At 32.7% G+C, this 20,485-nt stretch overlaps 1 protein-coding gene across 2 annotated transcripts; it reads right to left on the reverse strand.

Moving 5' to 3' along the window:
• Positions 1-961: 961 nt before the first annotated feature.
• On the reverse strand, positions 962-9,619 carry TIC21 (translocon at inner membrane of chloroplasts 21). Of its 2 annotated transcripts, XR_005482041.2 has the most exons (5): positions 9,133-9,570; positions 2,630-2,887; positions 1,800-2,003; positions 1,245-1,420; positions 962-1,137 (listed from the first exon to the last, which is right to left on the reverse strand). XR_005482041.2 is itself a non-coding variant. In XM_039032836.2 (4 exons), exons 1-4 carry the CDS (start codon positions 9,454-9,456, stop codon positions 1,307-1,309), a joined length of 900 nt encoding a protein of 299 aa, XP_038888764.1. In that variant the 5' UTR covers positions 9,457-9,619; the 3' UTR covers positions 962-1,306. The 2 variants fall into 2 exon arrangements, 1 of the variants encoding a protein (XP_038888764.1); XM_039032836.2 differs by having other exon boundaries at positions 962-1,420; positions 9,133-9,619.
• Between the last annotated feature and the right edge of the window lie 10,866 nt (positions 9,620-20,485).

The raw sequence follows: 20,485 nt of genomic DNA on the forward strand, positions 1-20,485 counted from the left end.
AAAACAAAAAAAAAAATCAAAAAAGTAAATTTAAATTAATAAATAAACATTTTATTATTTTCAAACAAGTAAACATGTCTATCATTTTTATTATATTTTTATTAATGACATTTTGATGCTTACTCTTTTGTGCTTAGTAGATTTTTCTATAATATGATGGTAATATCGATTCATCCTTCATGTCGGTATCGAATGCATGGAAACATGAGAATATCAATAGAAATATAGACATGTCAATGGAAATTTAATATTATGCTTGTACTATCAATTTCAAAATCAAATGGTCAATTCCCCCACCTCATATATTGTAAAAAAAATCTTCCCTAGAGGTTAAAGATTCAATCATTCATCCCGTTGTAATATTAAAAAAAAAAAAAAAAAAATTGTGGTCAGATTATTTTTCGTATCCTCACCTTAACTTGTTTTTGTTGGTGTGCAAATAGAATTTGTCTTATTTGCACATGCTCAACATGACTTTTATAGAAGAGTTGACTTACAAAATTAGAGAAAAACTTGCACATAGTACGATATTTTGTTTGATACACTAAGTTAGAAAACACAAAGGTCAAATTTTTAAAACTATTCCAAATTACACCCTCTGGTGTTTTAATTTGAAATTAGTGAGAACTAAACTTATGTTTTTTGTTTGGTTATTACTTTCTAAAATGTATTAAAAACCCAAGTCGAGTTATGAAAAGAGTAATTAAAAACTTGTTTTTTTTAATTTTTGACAAAAAACGATTTCTAAATGGTTCAGTGGTTCTTTAAGTAATGTGAAAAGCAGAGAACATATACAATTTTAAATAACATAAAATTAAAACCGAAATCACAAAATCATTATCAAACATTAAAAAATTGCACAAACCAAATACATAAAACAACCAAGACCAAAGTTTCAACCATGTAAATTATTTTCTATTAAAGAAGAAAAAACAAAGTAAATATCAAAATGGATGAGGGATTTAAAACTCAAGACAGAACAATCATTGAATCTACACTTTAATAGAAGAGTTTGACATGGCTTGCCAGTCTTTTCTAATACAATACAAGAAACTTCCATTTAAGCTACCCGCAGGAAACACTTTCAAGGACCTCTGCAACTATTCAAGTCCCATACCAAGAGAACGCTTTTGATTTCTACCCACACCAGAAAAGAGAGTACCCCGATCAGATGGGTGAGATGAAAATACAAACGCCTTTGATTACGCTTGAAAATAGACATTAAACTCACAAGCAATTCGTACCGTGTCACCTCCGATGTCGAATCCGCTGATGGATTAACTGACTAGAAGGGTAACAATGGAGGTTATGCTATTCGGGGAATAGGAATACTATCTGTAGCAGGTAATGTCACCGAGCGCAGTAGCTCCAATGAGAAAACGAGCCCCAGGAAATGAGAGAGAATAGTGTTCGCAGAAGCCTGCAAGTAGGAAAGTTAAAAGAAGTCATTATATGGCGCAGGGGTATCTCATCAAGAATCAATGTATATTTTGGTATGCCTCATACAAGTTTGGTTCATTGGTTCTTTTATGCATAAGGCTCTTTTGGTTCTTTTCAAAAAACACATATTCCTTTATACTCTCATGACTGCTATTAGTTACAGGAGAAGAAGAATGATATGCTCTAGTGATCAATAAAGCATACATAACATTCACTGTTGCCATTGTTTAAACCACTATGGTAAAAGGCAGCAAGGAATTGCCAATTCACATGACATTTATTACACGTTTATAGTATGTTTGGAAACATGCTTTTATGTTATTCAACAAAATAACAATTGATGGAATCAAAAAACATACCTGTACTAGGAATACATCCAAAGCAAGAACAGGGCTATTCCCAGGGGAGGCTCCCTGGTAATATGGAATTGCTGAGGATGTAAGAGCCTTGGCAACTAACAATCCCACCGTTGCTTGCATCCCCAGAATGGCAGCACCCATGCCCAGTAGGTTCACTACTATCCCATTTCTTAGGCTATTCACAACATCGGCTCGGGGAGGAGCCTGAAATTAGGATCAATAAATAAGAAGAGGGAGCATGAGTTCTGTCACATTGCTAATTTATTTTATACATCCTCTATATTTAGCAGTGAAAATTCTGTCAAAATAGCTACTCCAGTTACAATATAATAGTGCAAAAATAAATGGAGGAAAGAAAGAAGGATGCCGAAAGCTGGCTGTCTGACCAAGTTGCATTTCTCAAGAAGGGAAAGAAAAGAAAAAGGAATCGTAACATAAATAGAAATCTTCTAGAGTTGAAGTGCCTGTAGAGTGGTCTCTCAGCAAGGCACCAATGTTAATGTCAGCCTAAAGTTCATGATGTTTATGTTTGGGTAGAAAAATGATAAAAAAGCTGATTAAGCCTTTTGAAATCTTTGCTTAGAGTAAAGACGGAATAATCCAAGTTGTAAATGTACAGATTTTGTTTCATTTTTCAAATAGATAAATGTCCTAACAAATAATAAGAACTCTTTTTTATAGCAAAGAAATCCTGTTTATTAGCAGATTAAATTGGATGAAAGAACATGGTTTTGCAGTTTAGTCTTACAGTAAATGGTTTCTTGCACACTAAAGCCTTACAGTAATCACAAGAAATCAATTAACATTTAGAAACTCTGCAATTATAATACCTTGGACGGTTGATTTGCAGTCCGTTGAAGTTTATCAGAAAGCCGAATGTAACCAAAGGACCAAAATACAGAAATGAAAGCTGCCACAATACCCCCAGCAGTAGCATAAAAAGTGGCAGGTGATGTAATTTTCCCGGTGATGACAACAGAGAATGAAAGAATGACGGCAGCGACAATTGTGCACACCAACTGTCCCCAAAATCCGAGACTACCCAACCTCTTGAAATACTTCGATGTCTTCTCTAATCTCTTTGCCACCTAAACCATCAAAGCAACTTAGTTCATTATATGATTTAGCAATAATGACAGTGATGCAGTAGTCTAGGAACCTCTAGAGAAAAATCACAAGAAATCATTATTCAATTCAAAAGTAGTGACTACAAAGACATAGCACTTAACCATATGTGCTGCCAAGTAACCAGCAATTACATAGTGAACTACTTAACAAACCACAAACTAACTCAACTAACAGTATCAGCAAGGCAACAGTCAGAAGCAAGGCAAACCAACTATGCGACATGGGAAATACAATATTAGCCTAAATGACATGATCAGATAGTTTATGTTTGTAAGAGTTGTAAAGAACATGGTATTTTTGAAATTTAAATAAATTTATAACTTGGTGGTCCAGTTTATTCTATTCCAGTCTACTTTGATCATAATAAAGAAGTATTTTAAAGACCTAAATGACCTGTCCATTTGCAATATTAAAGAGACTATGCAGAGGGACAGTTTCAGAAATAATTCAAGCATCATAAAATCCCATCATGGCCTCCCATTTCATAATACACACATAAGACGAAGGAATTTGATTCAAAATGCGATGATATTCTATGGTGATGGTCATCATTGCTGTCCTCTCTTACCATTTAAAATTTTTCCATAATGTACACCGCATTTGTCTAGACGACCCCCCCCCCCCCCCCACTCTCCTGGGTTAAGAAACATCAACAGCTGTATTAATCACAGAAAGGCACTCCCAAAAGAGCAAAAGAAAAGCCTTCAAGCAAAATGAAGACGAGGACCTAATTGGAAAAGAATTTTTTATGATTTGAACACCACCATGAAGGGATATGCTTTATATTCCTCCCAAAAAAAAAAGTCCATAACACCCTTGTATTTAAACAATCTCTGGCTTTGTTCTTTCCATAAGAGCCAGAGAGAGGCTCTAATAGCATAGTCCCACAAAATCCTTGCTTTGCTTGTGAGAAAGCAACATGTCTCATTCAAAATGAACAACCATAAGCGGGCAAAAAGACAACCCAAATTCCCTAATCAAACACATCCAACCATTAAAGGCACAAGAACAATGGAGGAAAAGGCTGCCTACCATTTCCTCATCCTTCAAACAATGGCAGCAAACTGAGGGAGGTGAGGCCCAATTTGGAACTTCATTTGGAGCTCACGTTTACACATTTGCCTACTCACTTCCATCACTTTCTCACCTGCTCTCTGCTCAAGTAATTTTTCTTCTCTAGGCGTTACAGTAGTACTACCATTGGCTTGATTGACTTTGTATTCAAAGGACTATCGGCTATAGTCTTCATGCATCCTTTTGGCATGATTATTGGTTAACTTGTGGAATCCTCACTACAGCCTATCTGAGATTGTTTAACTACTGCTAGGCCTAATGATTCTGTAGCACAAGTCTGCAATGGCGAACATCGTGCTTCATTTTGGTCTTCACTCAAACCTTAATGACAATGAAGCTGCTAAATGGGCTAGTCTCTCTCATTTTCTCTCCTTAGTTAATCCAAGGAATTTTGACAGTTCATGGTTTTGGTCTCTACAGTGCGATCATTGATGGAGGATTTAACACATGCAAAGAATTCATCTCCTAACTACCTTTATTCGGTGATTTGAGAGGACGCTTATCCAAAGAAAGTTAAAATATTTCTATGGGAACTTCGTCATGAGATAATCAACCATGTTGATCGCCTTGAAAAGAGAATGCCTTATATTTGCCACTCGCCTTCATGGTGTGTGATGTGCTTTCTAGTGATGAACATTCGTGCCATCTTTTTCTCCACTGTTCATTTGCCTCTCCTTATTGGTCCATGATGCTGGACGCTTTTTGGTGGTCATTGTCTATGCCTAGTAATATAAATGATGTTCTTGGTTCCATCTTTGTGGATCATCCTTTCCATGGTGTGAAGAAAACATTGTGGCAGCTGGACTCTTTGTTGTGAACAAAATGGGAGAATTTCCACGGACTCTGCCCAATAGCTTTTTAGATTTAATTTTATTTTATGCTCTACATTGGTATAATAGTATACATCTTTTTTATGATTATAGTCTTACTATAATTTTCAATGGAAAAGCTTCATTGCGATATACCTCTTGGTGTTTTTGAGAGTTTTTTTCTCCCCATTTCATTCATTAATGAAGCTGTTTACCTATCAAAACAAAAAAAAAAATGGTAATGCTCTTCCCTTGTACGAAATCACTCCTCTTTCACTACTTAGATTAACGCTAATTAGCCCTACGATATGTTAAATGTACAGACACCTTTCCACACTTATCAAGTTTACAGAAGATGAAAAGTGAATCTTAACCAAACAGAAGTTGATAAGAGCTAGCCTTCACGGTAATATGGTACAAGGTATTGAACTAATATTGAGCCAATGACAGCTATCTGGCCCATGTCGTGGTATTTGTAAGGTCTCCACAGAGCATGATACTTTCCTCGATAAATACCAATTCCATATACAGTGTAAGGATGATTGAGACCATCGAATTGAGTTGAGCCTATTTCCATGCTAAGTTCATTCCCTCATACTAGGCAACTCTTGACGAAGTCCATAGTAAAATTATCCCATGACAACAGTCAAATAAGTTGTGGCCACAGATAATAGTACATTAGGAGATTTTCATTAACACACCTGAATGTCCCCCAATCACACTACAACAGTATTGTTTTGGAGTAAAGAAATGAGAAGGGGTCCTTAGTTACCAAATACAAATGCCCTTTAAACCATAATTTATCCAACTCCATAATAAGGTGTGCGGGAGAGAGCTGGCCTTCCATAATGGACCACTTGACTCAGTCTTGGGCTAGGTAGAAGTTTCCTTTTACATGCTCCTTCACTGCTTTAATATGCTCTTCTTCACAATAGAGAAAGATATTAAAATTACCTATAAAGGTAAATATGAAGGAGCACCCACTGCTTTATTCTCTAGTTTATGCCAGTATTGAATTTAGAAATCATAATCCAACAACGTTGTCAACCACATGAGAGGTCCATATTTGCTAGCCTTTGTTCTATCAAGTATTAGAGTCTTATTCAATGTGGGTAACAAACCTCCATCTTATCAAGTAGACCGCCAGTTCTAAAGCAATGATAGAATTGCATGAATTTCTTCCCATGGATAGGTTTCTATTTCGCTTGGCATAGAAGGACCTGTTAATAGTAAGTTAATCTTTGACTCTTCACTTGCAGCACAAACACCCCATAACCAAATGCGTCGACTTTCACAATCACTTTAGAAAATCAGGGAAAGCCTACAAAAAGGACATTCTGGTCATGGGAGTTTTGCGTTGATCAAGATATGCTTCAATTTATGGGTACCAACCAAATTTATCTCTTTCCAATTGATCAGTTGGGCCCATTCAGTGTTACTATAGCCAACCACAAATTTTTTGGATGTGCCACTGCCACATAAGTCCTAAAAGTCCAATCCTTATTCTCAAAACAAGACCAAGAGTGCATGGCTTGAATTTAAGTTTGCTGAGATCTGCATATACCTCTTCCTCAAAAGAATGGCCAAGATTTCCAACTTCACTTGCTCAAAATTGCACCATTGATGATTGATCTAACAGGCATTGTTTTCTCAATACCTCCATAACATTTCATTTCACAAGTGTTTAATATCTTCCTATGATAAAATGTTGTCAAAGAGACGAATATCTTTAAAAAGTTTGTACTGAGTTCATCACCTAGAATGTTCTGGTTGGAGCATTAGTGAGCCCAAATAGTATTCTAAAGAATTTGTAGTAGCCTTCATGGGTTCAAAAAGCAATCTTGGATATCATCTACTTATACTTATCTAGCAAACTAGGGATGTGCAAGCAATCAACATATTAAGGTCTCGTTTGATAACTTTTGGTTTTTATTTTTGGCTTTTGAAAATTAAGCTTACAAACATTACTTCCACTTATTGATTTCTTTGTCTTATTGTATACTTTTTAGGAGTTTAAAATCTACGCTAAGTTTTGAAAACTATAAAGGTTGTTTTTCTTTTTAAAATTTGATTAAGAATTCAAATGCTCACTTAGGAAAGATGAAAACCATGATAAGAAAATTGTGAAAAAACAAGGACAATTTAAAAAACAAAAAACCAAATAATATATCCATTGTTGGCATTGATGCTAAAAACCAACTCTTTTAGCAGCAACACACTTTGGGATGAGACAAATGTAAGTTTCATTAATGTTGGCATTGATGATACCTTTCTTAAAAAAATCTTGAAACACCCTCAATATGTCGGGCTTAAGGATGTGCCAAGATTTTTTATAGAATTCGGAAGTATATCCATTGGGGCCCGGAGATCTGTTGGAACCAAGAGCGCAAACTGCCCCCCAAATTTCCTATTCAGTGAAAGGAGATTCAAGCTGCAAAGACTGCTGCATCATGAGGGAAGGGTGTTTGCAAGTGGGAAAGGCAGCAAGGCTATTCTTCTTTGTGTACAGTCTTGTGAAAAAACTCAGGAATTCCTCGACAATTTCTTGTTTCAGAGAGAAGATTAATACCGGCAGAGGATATGATTTCGAGAACAGTGTTTAATCTTTTCCTAGTGGCAACTATACGATGGAAAAACCGGGTGTTTTGGTCGCCTTCACTAAGCGAAGTGAGCTTGCATCTTTGCCTCCAAAGGGTTTCCTCTTTAGCCACCACCGAGATAAGTTGAGCCTTTAGGCTCTTCTTTTGAGCTCTCAAGACAGGCGAATGATCAGACGACTCCTCCATACCGTCAAGTAACATGATTTCCACAATAATCTGATTCTTTTGAGTGTGCATGCAGCCAAAGGTATCTTTGTTCCAGGCTTTTAGGACCTCTTTTAGACCCTTAAGCTTTTTAACAAAATCGTGCCCTGGGTGCCCGATCAAAGTATTCCTCCACCAATGATCAACAAGGTCTCCAAAATCTTTATGATGCAGCCACATATTTTCAAAGCGGAAAGAGGTAGGGCCCCATTTGTCAACACCAATGGATAGCAGGATAGGGAAGTGGTCGGATGTTGGTCTCCCCAGTCTCTTGGAGGTAGTGTATGCAAATTTCTGTTGGACGGTATCCGTGATCAAAAAGCGGTCAATGAGTATGAAAACCGGGTAGTGTCTATAACCTGACCAGGTATAGGAGCCATTTGTAGAGGAATATCAATAAGATCAGCCCCACCAATGAAGGCGTTGAAGGATTTCATGCTAGCCGAGAGTGGCTTACCACTGGATCTCTCATGGGTCCATCTAGAAACATTGAAGTCACCACCCAAAATCCAATTTTGTGTGCACAGACCTTAAAGATCATACAGCTCCTACCAGAAGTGAGGCCTGTCTTTTGCCTGAGAAGGGCCATATATACCAGATAGCCAAAAAGAGAAACCATCAGCCAAGAAAAACTGAGTAGTGAGAGAGTAAAGACCTTTAAAAACCTCACCAGCCACGATACATGGGTCATTCCACATGAGAATGATACCCCCTGACGAACCCGAGGCCTCCAACACAGAGCAATTGATATGTCTAGAACTCCAAAGAGACTTAATGTAAAACGGTCCACAACTTCCAGCTTGGTTTCCTAAAGAATGACCATTGTCGGGTTTTGTTTTAAGATGAGATTTTTCACAACCGCACGCTTCTCCCAAGCCTTGATACCTTAAACGTTCCAGTATTTCTCTCAAGCCAAATATTCCATAAGGACAGAAAGAAACAGTCTACCAAAGACATGCTCCTCTATCACGAAAAGGGGGTGGAATAACATCTCTTCCATCATAGCCCTACACGACCTGTTGGGAGCCATCTGAATCCCAAAAGACTGCATGAATCTATCTCAAATCACTGTATCATACCGACGATCCCATCAAACATGGTCCAGACCCATACTCTACACCACTAAGGACCAAGCATAGCAGAAGATTACTTAATACAATCTATAGTGTTGCTCCCATTGGCGATCTGCCAGGAAAAATATCTGACCTTCTTGGAGATTCAAAGCTTCACAGCCAGGAGAACAAGGACGAGTGGGAGGGCTAGGCCCACACGAGAGAGAGAGAAGAGCTAAATGGTTATGCAGCTAAAACCTTCAGTGGGAATTTAAGAAACCATCCATAGTCATTCATGAAACTAGTAAACACAAAGGTTCATCTATGATTAAACGAACACAACATTCTCTCACGATTTCAACCAAAGAATTCAAAGCAAGGTCAGCCTAGTTTTCAATGCTACATTTCCTGGTCAATTAAACATCACATCAAAAGGGATAAATAAAAGCATTAGAAGAAAGAGAACCTGAGCCAGTTTTGCCTTATCAGCCTCATCATTTGGGGGAACCGCCGGGGAAATGGGACTAGATGAAGCGTGTGTTTCCGAGAAAAACTGTCCTCTTCTATGCTCCAGAGTACCAAAAGTCTTCAAAAGCAACAACGAAGAAGAAGAAGAGGATCGAACGGCATTAAATGAAGAGAGGGAATTGGGAGGAGAATTGAGATTGGACGAGTGGCGGACAGAGAAGGGCCGGCGATGGAAGCGGCTGAGATGTAAATCCGATGAATAAACTGCGGCGGCGGCCGGGAATGGACCGCTGCGAGCTACCGGCGAGAGTAGCGACTGCATGATTGACGATCAAATACAATTGTGATAGCGCTGCAGGCAGAGAGCCTACAGTGGATGTTGTAGTTAGCGTTTTGCTGGGTTTAGGCTTTTGGCTCCTGGGGTTGGGTTCTACATTTTTTTTTTTCTCAATTTTTAAATTTATCTCAGACATTAAGGATTGTTTGGACGCTGAGTTGAAATGGAATGTCTGAAGTTCATGAAGTGCAGAGTTATTTGGTTTGAGTTTATATGTGTATTTGTGATGCAGGGTTGAGTTCATGTATCTGGTATCTAATGAATTTTTTGAACTCTAAATAATATGTTTTTATGATTACTATTTTTATTTTGAAATTTTTTTATTCAATAATTCCATCTAAGTTTGTTTGAATAAAATATTGATTGCAATTTTTTTCTTTTAATTTTTAAAACTTTTCTTTCTTTATTTCTTTCTTTCTTTTTTGGCAACGAACAACAATTAACCTATTAGAAATATGGTTAAGTAAAATGAAAAACTAAAACAAAATCAAAACTTTTTATTGTAGCTCATTTTTCTCCATGAATTTCATTATCATATTTTTTTCTTCTTATTGTTGCTCTATATTTTTACTATGTTATGAATTTTTTAATAAATTTCTCTTATTATCCTAACAGCCAATGAAATGTCACTACATTTCTTTCACTTTCATTTCCTCTAAATTTGGAGGATTATCAGAGAACAAATCTCTACTTTTCACTAATTCTTGCTGGAAAATGTTCTAGAAAAAAATTTTCATTTTGTGGTTTTTTTTGTTGTATTTACATACTTTTCGTCTAAATATTTTTAACACTCATTTGATATGTGAATTCATTACGTATAGATATTACACTTAATGTAGACAAAATAATATTTTTTATATAATCAACAACCTTTCAACATACTTTAATTCTTGTTGATCATCGAAGATGATTTTCGCTAGATATTGTAATCAGAGGTGATTGTCAGAGTTCGAAGTTAGTTGCATGAAGGTGGTATTAGAGTTGGTTATCAGAGTTTGTCATCGAAAGTGGTTGTCAAAGCCTCGAGTTGGTCGTCAGAGTTGCTCGCTCAAAGGTGATCATCGAATGTGATTTTCATCAGAGTTTATAGTCGGAGGTTGTTGTCAAAGCCTACGAAGGTGGTTATCGGAGTTGGACATTGGAGTTTGTTGTTGGAGCCAATTGGTCGTCGGAGTTGGTAGCACAAAGGTGGTCGTCGGAGTTAAGTCATCGGAGATGGTTGTCGAAGGCCAGAATTGGTTGTCGAAGTTGGTCGCGTGAAGGTTGTCGGAGCTCGGAGTTAGTTGGGAAGCTATCATCAAAGGTGGTTGTCGGAGTCCAGATTTCATCGTCGGAATTTTTGTCGGAGACCGAAGTTGGCCATCGGTGTTTTCATCGGATGTGGTTGTCGGAGCCCAGAGTTAGTTCTTGAAAATACAACTCCATCAATATTTAATGTTGGTGGGCCAAACCATGAGGACATATTATACCAACTCGACTCAACTCATGTTAGTGAGCTAAACACCCTCTTAGGTATAAATCTAGTTATACTCACCTATAAATGTCTTTAATAAGTTGAATTACAGGACAAAAAAATTTTGGCCCCGTTTGGTAATCATTTATTTTTTATTTTTAGTTTTTGAAAATTTAAGCCTATAATATTACGTCCACCTCCAAATTCCTTCCTTTGTTATCTACATTTTATCAACGATTTAAAAATCAAGTCAAATTTTGAAAACTAAAAAAAGTAATTTTTAAAAATTTGTTTTTGTTTTTGAAATTTGGCTAATAATTAACATCTATTTTAATTTATATTGTTTTTGTTTTTTTAGTTTAATTTATGTCATTTTTTAGAAAAAAAAATAAATTGATGGATTGATGGCGCCATTGTCGATAATAGTATGCAAGGAATCACAACCATTTATATGATAGTAGGCTGTAACCATTTAGAATATCTTACGGGTGCATCCATTCAAGAAAAGCAGATCTCCAAAATAGCCTGAACAAAATTAAAAAATAAAAATAAATAATAAAAGAGACTTAATTCCACCATCGAAATTTGTCATTACTATAGTATTATAACTTATAGCTTACATGAAAATTTAATATATTTAATATAACTCTCTCCTCCTTTACAATGGTTCTTTCCTCTCTTTTTAAGAAAACCAATCTATTTTATTCACCTAATTCACTCCTTTTTCTCCTCTTCCATTTTCTCTCCAAAATAACGTTTCTGTTGTTATATTTAACTAGTATGAAAGAAGCTAACAGAAGAGTAGCTCAACTTGACATAAAGCTTGTATAATCAATCCCGAAGTTAGAAGTTTAATTATCCACCCTATCATATTGTAAAAAATAAAAAAAATGAAAAAAAAAAAAGAAATTAATAGGAAAAAAAACACTTTTTTAAAAAATGAAATAATGACATATAGAAACCTCAAATCAAATAACTAAGCATAAGATAAGGTTGTCCTCGTTCAAAGAAAATGACAACCAACCAAGAAAGTTTGTAGACCAAAATGCATCATCGTCTTCTACAAATGAAGACATGCTCAACTCAACAAGAACCCCAACTCAGTAGCAACCAGTGCACAACGGAATATGAAAGGAGATACTTTTAAATAGTAATATTAGAATCCACATTGTGATAATGATACGAATGGAGGAATCTCAATCATGTCATATAAACATCAGAAAAGATGTTAATAATGAATCCTACTTGTCCAAAATTTTCAATCAAAAGAAATTGGTTGAGTGAAGTCAAATGAAATTGAAGAAGAATCAAGTTTCATATTAGGAACATAGACTTCGAGTGGTGGCTTCATGACTCTTGGATGGTCACAAATTAATGTTTGGCTGATTAAAAACAAAGAATTTTGGATTCATGGAGTCCATTAAATGTATTTTTAGCCTGAAAACTTTTCATATATTTTGTAGGTTATGTTTACATAATGACTTATTATGGTCATAAATTGTGATAGTTACAACCCTTAGATGCCTCATAAAATATCTAGGGTCTTGTTTCAAGGCAATATAAAGCTATGTAAGTTGTGCTTATTAGATATGAGAGGGTTTTGAAAATGTAGTATTTTGGGTTTTAAACCTTATAAAGCTTTTAAGTTTTATGTCTTGTGTTTTCTTATGATAGATATGGTGGGTTTTGGAAATGTAGTAATTCAGAAAATTCAAGTGAGGATTCATCTATCTTGTTGTGGAGTGTTTTGAATACTAGAAGTTGATGAAAGTTTCAAGTTTTGTCTGATCATTGAGGTAGTTAGATCATTTGAATAACCTGTAATCTAGCATACTTTAGGGGTTGAGAACAAAATGGTTTCGGGGTTGGGGATAAGTTCTTTTGGTCTTGTAGTTCAACATGGTTCTAGATCCAATGCTTGGATGTTTCTTATCATTTTGATACCAGTGGTGCTTTGATTTCATATTATTTTGATGCTAGAGTTGTCTTGATTTACATCATTTAACTTTTATTTGACCATTTGATTTTAAAGATACCTTGCACTTTTATACTTTCAAGTTCAAAAATGTTTCCCATTAGTTAACCACGTTAATTTATTATATATCAATAAAAATGAGAAAAATTGCATATATTTAAAAAGGTCAAGTTCTCCACATTGATTTTGAAAATTTGCATAAAATTTAATTTAAATTTAACTATATATATATAATGATCCAACTTATAACTGACATCTACCAATGCTATTTGACACGGATAGGTTTATCAATATCTATATATCACTGATAGACATCAATAATGACACTTTCAAGTTAAAAGATGTTTCCCATTAGTTGACCATGTTAATTTATTATACATCAATAATGACAAGAAAATTTTCATATATTTAAAATGGTCAAGTTCACCATATTGATTTTGAAAATTTGCATAAATTTAACTCCCTCCCTCTCTAGATATAATGAACCAATTTATAACTGACATCTATCAGTGCTAGTTGACATTGATAGATGTTTATCAGTATTTATATATCACTGATAGATAGTGACATTCTTCTATATATGAAAAATAGTTTCAGCAGTTTTATCATTTAAAATAATTACTCTATATATAAAGACTACATCATTTTTTAAAATAAATTTACTCTACTTATAATAATCCCACCATTATTTTTTTTATAACTATATTTTAGACATTTTACTTTTTTTCGTTTTAATCTATACTCTAATGTTATCTTAAATTACCAATTGATCCAAAAATTTAAGTTAATGGGTAAAGGTAAATTTAATCTTATATCATCTAACATCCTTTTGTCCTTATATTTTATCTTTTTCACTCCCTCCGACTTTTATCCATTTAAGTTGACGGTAAATTTAATATTATATTAATACTTTGATAAAAAGAAAACATGTGTGTTACCAATTTTGTAAGCAATGGAAATTCTGTTGACCCTTTTTTAATTTCAATTTAGTTATTTTTTATTGTTGTTGGATAAGAAGGCCCCCTATGTTAGAATATGATATTTCTTTATCATCCATTTTTGTTTTTGATACACTTTCCATGACGAGCGATTCCAAGATTAAAACAAGAGTAAAAAAATGTGCTTGTGACAATTTTTTTTGAGTCATGAAAATTATTTTTTGTTGTTGAAATTGTCAATTTGCTATGTTTTAAGGGAAGATTTCGAGTTTTCAGTCTTTGAAGAATTTTGTGAAATCTATATTTTAACTTAAGTTTTGGTTCTTGTTTGATTGTTGAGAAAATTGATGTAAGAATTGGATAAATGGGAGAAAACGAGAGTATCTATACGGAAAAAAAAATTAAAGGTATCTATATGAGTTATTTTAAAGTTGGTTTTTCCCAACTCAATTATAACTTTAAAGAACCTACTCTTTGGACATTGAAGTTTCTTATATTTATGTTTAAGCTTGCTTGGAAATGAGAGAGCTCCTCATTTAGAGTGTTTTTGAAATTGTCATTTTGCTATGTTTTGAAGGGAGCTTTTGAGTTTTCGGTCTTTAAAGAATTTTGTGAGATCTATATTTTAACTTTTTGGTTCTTGTTTGATTGCTGAGAAAATTGATGTAAGAATTGGATAAATGGGAGAAAACAAGAGTATCTATACGAAAAAAAAAATTAGTATCTATATGAGTTATTTTAAAGTTGGTTTTTTCCTAACTCAATATAACTTTAAAGAACTCAACTCTTTGGGCATTAAAGTTTCTTATACTTATGTTTATGCTTGCTCGGAAATAAGAGAGCTCCTCATTTAGAGTGCTAACATTTAAGAAGATAGGAAAATAGTAGAAAAATGGAGGAAGTTTTAGAGATTGAGGAATGAAAGAAAGAGATTAAGAATGTATTGAAAGAAATGAGGAGGAAAAGATGAGGAACGAGAAAGTGTTAGACCATAGATTGAAGTAGAGGAGAGAGAATTAAAGAGGGAGGTGTGATTGGAGTATAGATGAAGAGTTTACGTTCATATACTAATGACAAGCATTTTTTTTATAAAAAAAAAAAAAAAAACTTTTTATTGTCTCAAAAGTTAATGGTTTTGATGCAACATTTGATAGTTCAATGGTGTTTTTGAAATGAGGTATTATATTTTTCAACTCTTCTTGAAAGTTGGAGGGTACGTATGAAAAATTTTGAAATTAGGGGTTTTCGTAAAAAAACTAACCATAAGAAAATTTTTAATTTTGTTTTCTAGTTTTAAAGTATTAATGAAACTTTTGAAGTGATTTTGAAACAAAATACAAAGTTCAAGAATAATTTATAAATTTTAATCTAAAATTACTAAATTAGCGCTAAGAGTACAAATACAAAAATGAAGGTTAAGCATATAACTCGTTCTCTAAAATTTATTGTCACCGTTGCGTACACAAAAAATAATAATAATAATGATTTTGTTAAAAAAAAATAATTGAATAAAAATTGTAGGACAAAATGCACTCTTGAGCTTTAATATTTTAAGGGATTGGATCCCTTCGATTAAATATAATAGGAACGCATGAAGTTCTTGACTTATGTCTTTTAGTAAGGGTGAGTGTCGGTAAAACGGATTGGTTTTCCATGAAAATCATCGTCGAAACCGCCATATTCGGTTTGAAAAGTCTCAAAATCGCACACTTTATTTTGGTTGTATAAACCAACCAGTCTGGTAGGTTTAACCGACCAACTTTTTTTTTCTATATTCTTATTTTTTTTTCCATTTTTTGTTTCATTATCTTTTTTTCCTTTTTTTTTTCACTCTACTCATAATTTTCATGTTCCAATTATTTTAATATATACAAATATCCATTAAATAATACATAATAAATTAGTCATGTAAATTACAAAATCTCAACATAATTTATAATTAATAATAATAGAAAATTATTGAGTATCAAGTAGTGTCCACTATTCAATACAAAATTAGTAAGTGATATCCAGTCCACTATTGTATCCATTGACGTTATAATACTATCCAATCAATATCCCGATAACAATGCACAATCCATTATCCATACAATAAAACTGAATTTAAAAGTTCCAAAACAAATAAACTTAATTCATCCAAATTCAAACGTAATTAGGTAAAGTATCTCTCTTTCAACTTGTCGACGTCTTTTTCTCCATCCATGACAGCTCGAAATCCTATAAAACATACAATTAGAAATAAAAAAAGAAGAATTGAAAATTAAAAATTAAAATCAAAGAATTAAAAAATATTTTGAATACTTTCTTCAAACCTTAAATCTTCTTCCATGTCTTGATTTTGAAGGTCAAGATTGATTGGGTTTGAATTTAACCAATTTTGAGTGCATATAAGAGCTTCCACCACTCTTGGAGCCATTGAGCAACAATTTAAATTAACCACACATCCTCTAATACTAAAAGCTGACTTAAATGCTGCAATAGATATTGAAATGGCCAAAATATCTCTACTAATACGACTAAGAACCATAAATCGATGCTCATTCTGCTTCCACCAATGAAGAATGTCGAAACTACTATTAGCACACTCCACGAGGGATTCCAATAAATATACATCAATCTCTGACTCCCTATCAAAATTTATAGTCTCAGCAATTCGAAATCCACATGTGTAGCCCCAATCCTTTTCCATTACCACTTCCATTTCATCTTCCATGCATAGCTCCAGTTTCAACAGTTATATTTCATTTTTATAAATATGTCTTTCAATATCTATTTTTCATTAACATACATCTTCAGGATATCCCTAGCCATGGTGAATCGAGATGGAATGACAAACTTAGGTTGCTGGGAACATGTTAATTTACTGATAAATCCCTTAAAACCTTTCTTCTCTACAAACTTGAAAGATAATTCATCTACGATTATCATTTTAGCCAAAGCTTCACAACAACTTTCTAACTAAATGATTCACATACAAGTTCTGAAGGACCATCCCCAACACCTTCTTCTTTTAGGTTTGAAAGGTAAGGTATTTTGTGTCGGATCTTTCTTCCTTTGGTATGGGGATTTCTTACAAATATCTAAGTGATTTTCCATCATCCCATTACTATTACGCTTTGAATGACATGCATAAGTAACTCCACAATATTTGTACCTAGCATAAGGATTATTAGGATTACCCTTCAAACGCTCAAAATATTCCCAAACTATGAATGTTTTATTGTTCTTACGCCTTTTTGTTGGATTCTCAGTGACTTCTTCATCTCCATCAACATTGACGATCGTCTCATCGTCTATCTTTTTCGTTGCATTGATAGGTTTTTTCTTTTCTTTTTCCATATTCAACCTACAAAAAAATCATAATATAAACTTTTTAAGTTCTAACTTGAAGGTCGGATTATATTTCAACTATTAACTTTCAGTTGAATATTACAAACATACATGTGTCCACTATTAGATTATAAAAAATTAAAGTAAAAATTGGAAAGAAAAAAAAAAGTCATAACTTTTTAAATTCTAATTGAAATGTTGGATTATATTTCAACTATTAACATTCACTTGATTGTTACAAACATATATGTGTCAACTATTAGATTACCAAAAATTAAAGTAAAAATTGAAAAATTTTTTTTGAAAACTTACAAAAAAAAAAAAAAATGAAAACTTTTTAAATTATAACTTGAAGGTCGGATTATATTTCATCTATTAACATTCACTTGAATGTTACAAACATACATGTGCCCACTTTAGATTATCAAAAATTGGAAAACAAACAAAAACTTACAATAAATATATATATATATATCAAAACTTTTTAAATTCTATTAAAGGCGGATTATATTTCAATTATTAAAATATGTAAACTAAAAAAAAACTACATTAAAAAAATGAAAACTTACAAAAAAAAAAAAAAAAAAAAAAAAAAAAAAAAAAAAAAAACACACAAATCGTGGCTGCCGCTGCCATGGGAGTAAAGTTGATGTGTGTGGCCGACACCTGACGGCGTGTGGTGTGCAACTGCGTGGCCGGAGGAGGCGCCGATGAAGATTGCTGTCCGTGTCTGGAGCGGGAGGAGGCCCTATGAAGATTGAAGAAGAAGATGTGTGCACTTGTTGAAGAAGGTGAAGAAGGTGAAGAAGAAGAACATCAAACATTCAAACAAGGAAGGAAGAACTAGAAAGGAAGATTGAAGAAGAAGAGAAGAAGAAAATGAAAAGACAACTAAACAAGAAAGACCTTTGGACTTTGGACTTCGAGGTTGAGAAATTGGGAAAAGTGAAAAGTAATAACGATTATTTAGTTTGATTTGATATATTAATATTTAATAACATCAACAAATATTTTAAGATATTTGAATTTATTATTTATAATAAAAGTATATTATTATTAATAAATTATAGATGTTATAAAATAAATTCTAATAATTATATAATATTTAATTAATTTGATTGGGGTCGGGCGGTTTGGTCAAATTTTCAGATCGGGGTCGAGTTGGTTTAAAACTAGAATTCAATAAAACCATCCCCGACTAGTTTTTTTGAAAAAACCAGCCTCCAACCCTTCGTTTGGTTAGTTTTGATCATTCAGCTCAGTTTTTCGATCATCCCTATTCACTCCTACCCTTTAGAACCATTTAGATAGGCACGTTTGACATTTTCTTAGCTGTGCCAAAAAGTCATTAGAAAAAAAAAATCTTAACTATTTTTTGCATTTGATAAAACATATTTAAGTTAAATTTGTTAAAATCACTTCTAACATACATTTTAATTTCATGTTGACTCTTTTTAGATTCTCCTAAAATCAAGTAAAATTTTTAATTAATATTTAATTTTCAATTTTATATTTTGAAACAAAGATTTATTTTATATATTTATCTATTTCTCACCTAATCAATTATATTTTCTATTTTTCATGAGTTAAGTGCATCATTAAAAAAAAAAAAAAAAAGAGTATACCATATTTATTTTTTAAATAAAACTATTTTCCTTAATATTTCAAAATTAATCGATTAGAAACAAAATTTATCATGCCAAACAATTATTTAAAATTTTTTAAAAATTGATTATAAGTCTATTTTAGTTATTACATCTAAAATAAGATGTCTTTTGTATTTATTTACTAAACACTCTAATCTACTTTTTAAAGTTTGAGATGAAATTTATTGAATACTATTTTTTTTTTCACAACTGTTTTTTCTAAAAGCACAGATGACAATAATTATTTTAGAAGCTACAACAATTTCAAACAGAGGCATAGTCTAATTCAAATTACTTTATTTTTTATGCAAAAAAAAACTAAAAAAGAAGGGGGAAGTATTGCATAGGTTTCAACGATCATATAAAATAAGATATCTATACAATGGTCTAATATTATCTACTTTACTCTAGACATAAAGTGGACAAAATCAAAAGGTCTCGTACAGATGGAAAATGAATATTATGCCAGTTGAGCTACGCTCTTGTTGGCAAATCATCCTTGGTTAAGTAGATCATTTCCTTCCCTAATTAATTATGTAATGTATGGTTAAATGACTATACTCAAAAGTAGATAGATTAAGATGAGTAAAAAATAACGTCAGCATATTAATGTATAAAATTTTAATAAAATATCAGAATAATAGTGATCCCTACATCTAAAAGGAAAGAACATGATAAGCTCCAAACATTGTAAAAGTGTTTGTGACTTGGTTAATTCAAATCATCCTAATTAGTAAAATATTAAAAAGTTCGTGTAAAATATGATAAACAAAGTTAAATTATAGTTAAAACTAGCTAAAGTTGTATTATAAATTTGGTTTCCAACCAATGGCATTATATAGTCAATACAATAAAATAGATTTTTAGTGACATACTAACAAAAATAGATAGGAGAGAGAAAAAATAGTCATTAAAATCAAAATCACGTATTTTTATTTTTTGGAAAAAAACAGAGTTTTTTAAATTTTTCGAAATTTATGACAATTTTTTCGTATCATTAACTTATGACTGAAAATAATAGTCATTAAACGTGGAAAACCTCTATTTGACAGGAAAAAACAGATTTTTCGAAATTAATGATAAATTTTTCATGACAATTTTTTAGAGTTATGAAAACCTATTTTTGTTGTAGTGAGCCATTTTATTTTCACTTGTCTTTAACAAGATGACGGACTTATAGAATTATATCATTAGTTTTGGTAGAACATTAAAGGTGTTGTATAAATATATTAAGTCTTGATCCAAGAAAAGTAATATATATCTAAGAACAATGGTAACAAATAACAAAATAAGCCTAATTATTTACTAATAGAGCAAAATTCTTAAAGTGGCAAATTAAACTTGTTTTTTCAATTTCAATGTTGTCATCTTCTCCACTGATTTTACCCTTTCACCTTGAGGATTTGCTTGAATTAAATATAGGAAAAAATGTTCTTTTTTTAAAGAAAAGTCATTTTTATTTAACCAATATTTTGATTAAAAAATGTTTAAAATAGTTTGAAAGTGTTTCAAATTCTATTTTAAGTGGTTGTCAAAATACTTCATTTTTTTTTCTAAATTAGCTTATTTTCAAAATTAAATACTTGAAAAGTTAAATCAAACACAACATGTTATTTGGGCCAACACCATGTAGCTGGACTCCTCTGCAATGTATGGGAGAAAGGTTGATTTC

This window comes from Benincasa hispida, chromosome 5 (genome assembly GCF_027475165.1).
Source record: "Benincasa hispida cultivar pf3 chromosome 5, pf3_genome.v1.1, whole genome shotgun sequence".
Taxonomy (NCBI): domain Eukaryota; kingdom Viridiplantae; phylum Streptophyta; class Magnoliopsida; order Cucurbitales; family Cucurbitaceae; genus Benincasa; species Benincasa hispida.

Bases quoted from the DNA above. Each gene is read 5' to 3' on its own strand.
- TIC21 (XM_039032836.2), bottom strand. From the start codon at position 9,456: ATGCAGTCGCTACTCTCGCCGGTAGCTCGCAGCGGTCCATTCCCGGCC. The intron at 2,888-9,132 runs GTTCTCTTTCTT...TTGATGGTTTAG, and splicing joins ATAAGGCAAAACTGGCTCAG to GTGGCAAAGAGATTAGAGAA. The intron at 1,421-1,799 runs GTATGTTTTTTG...TCCTACTTGCAG, and splicing joins TGGATGTATTCCTAGTACAG to GCTTCTGCGAACACTATTCT.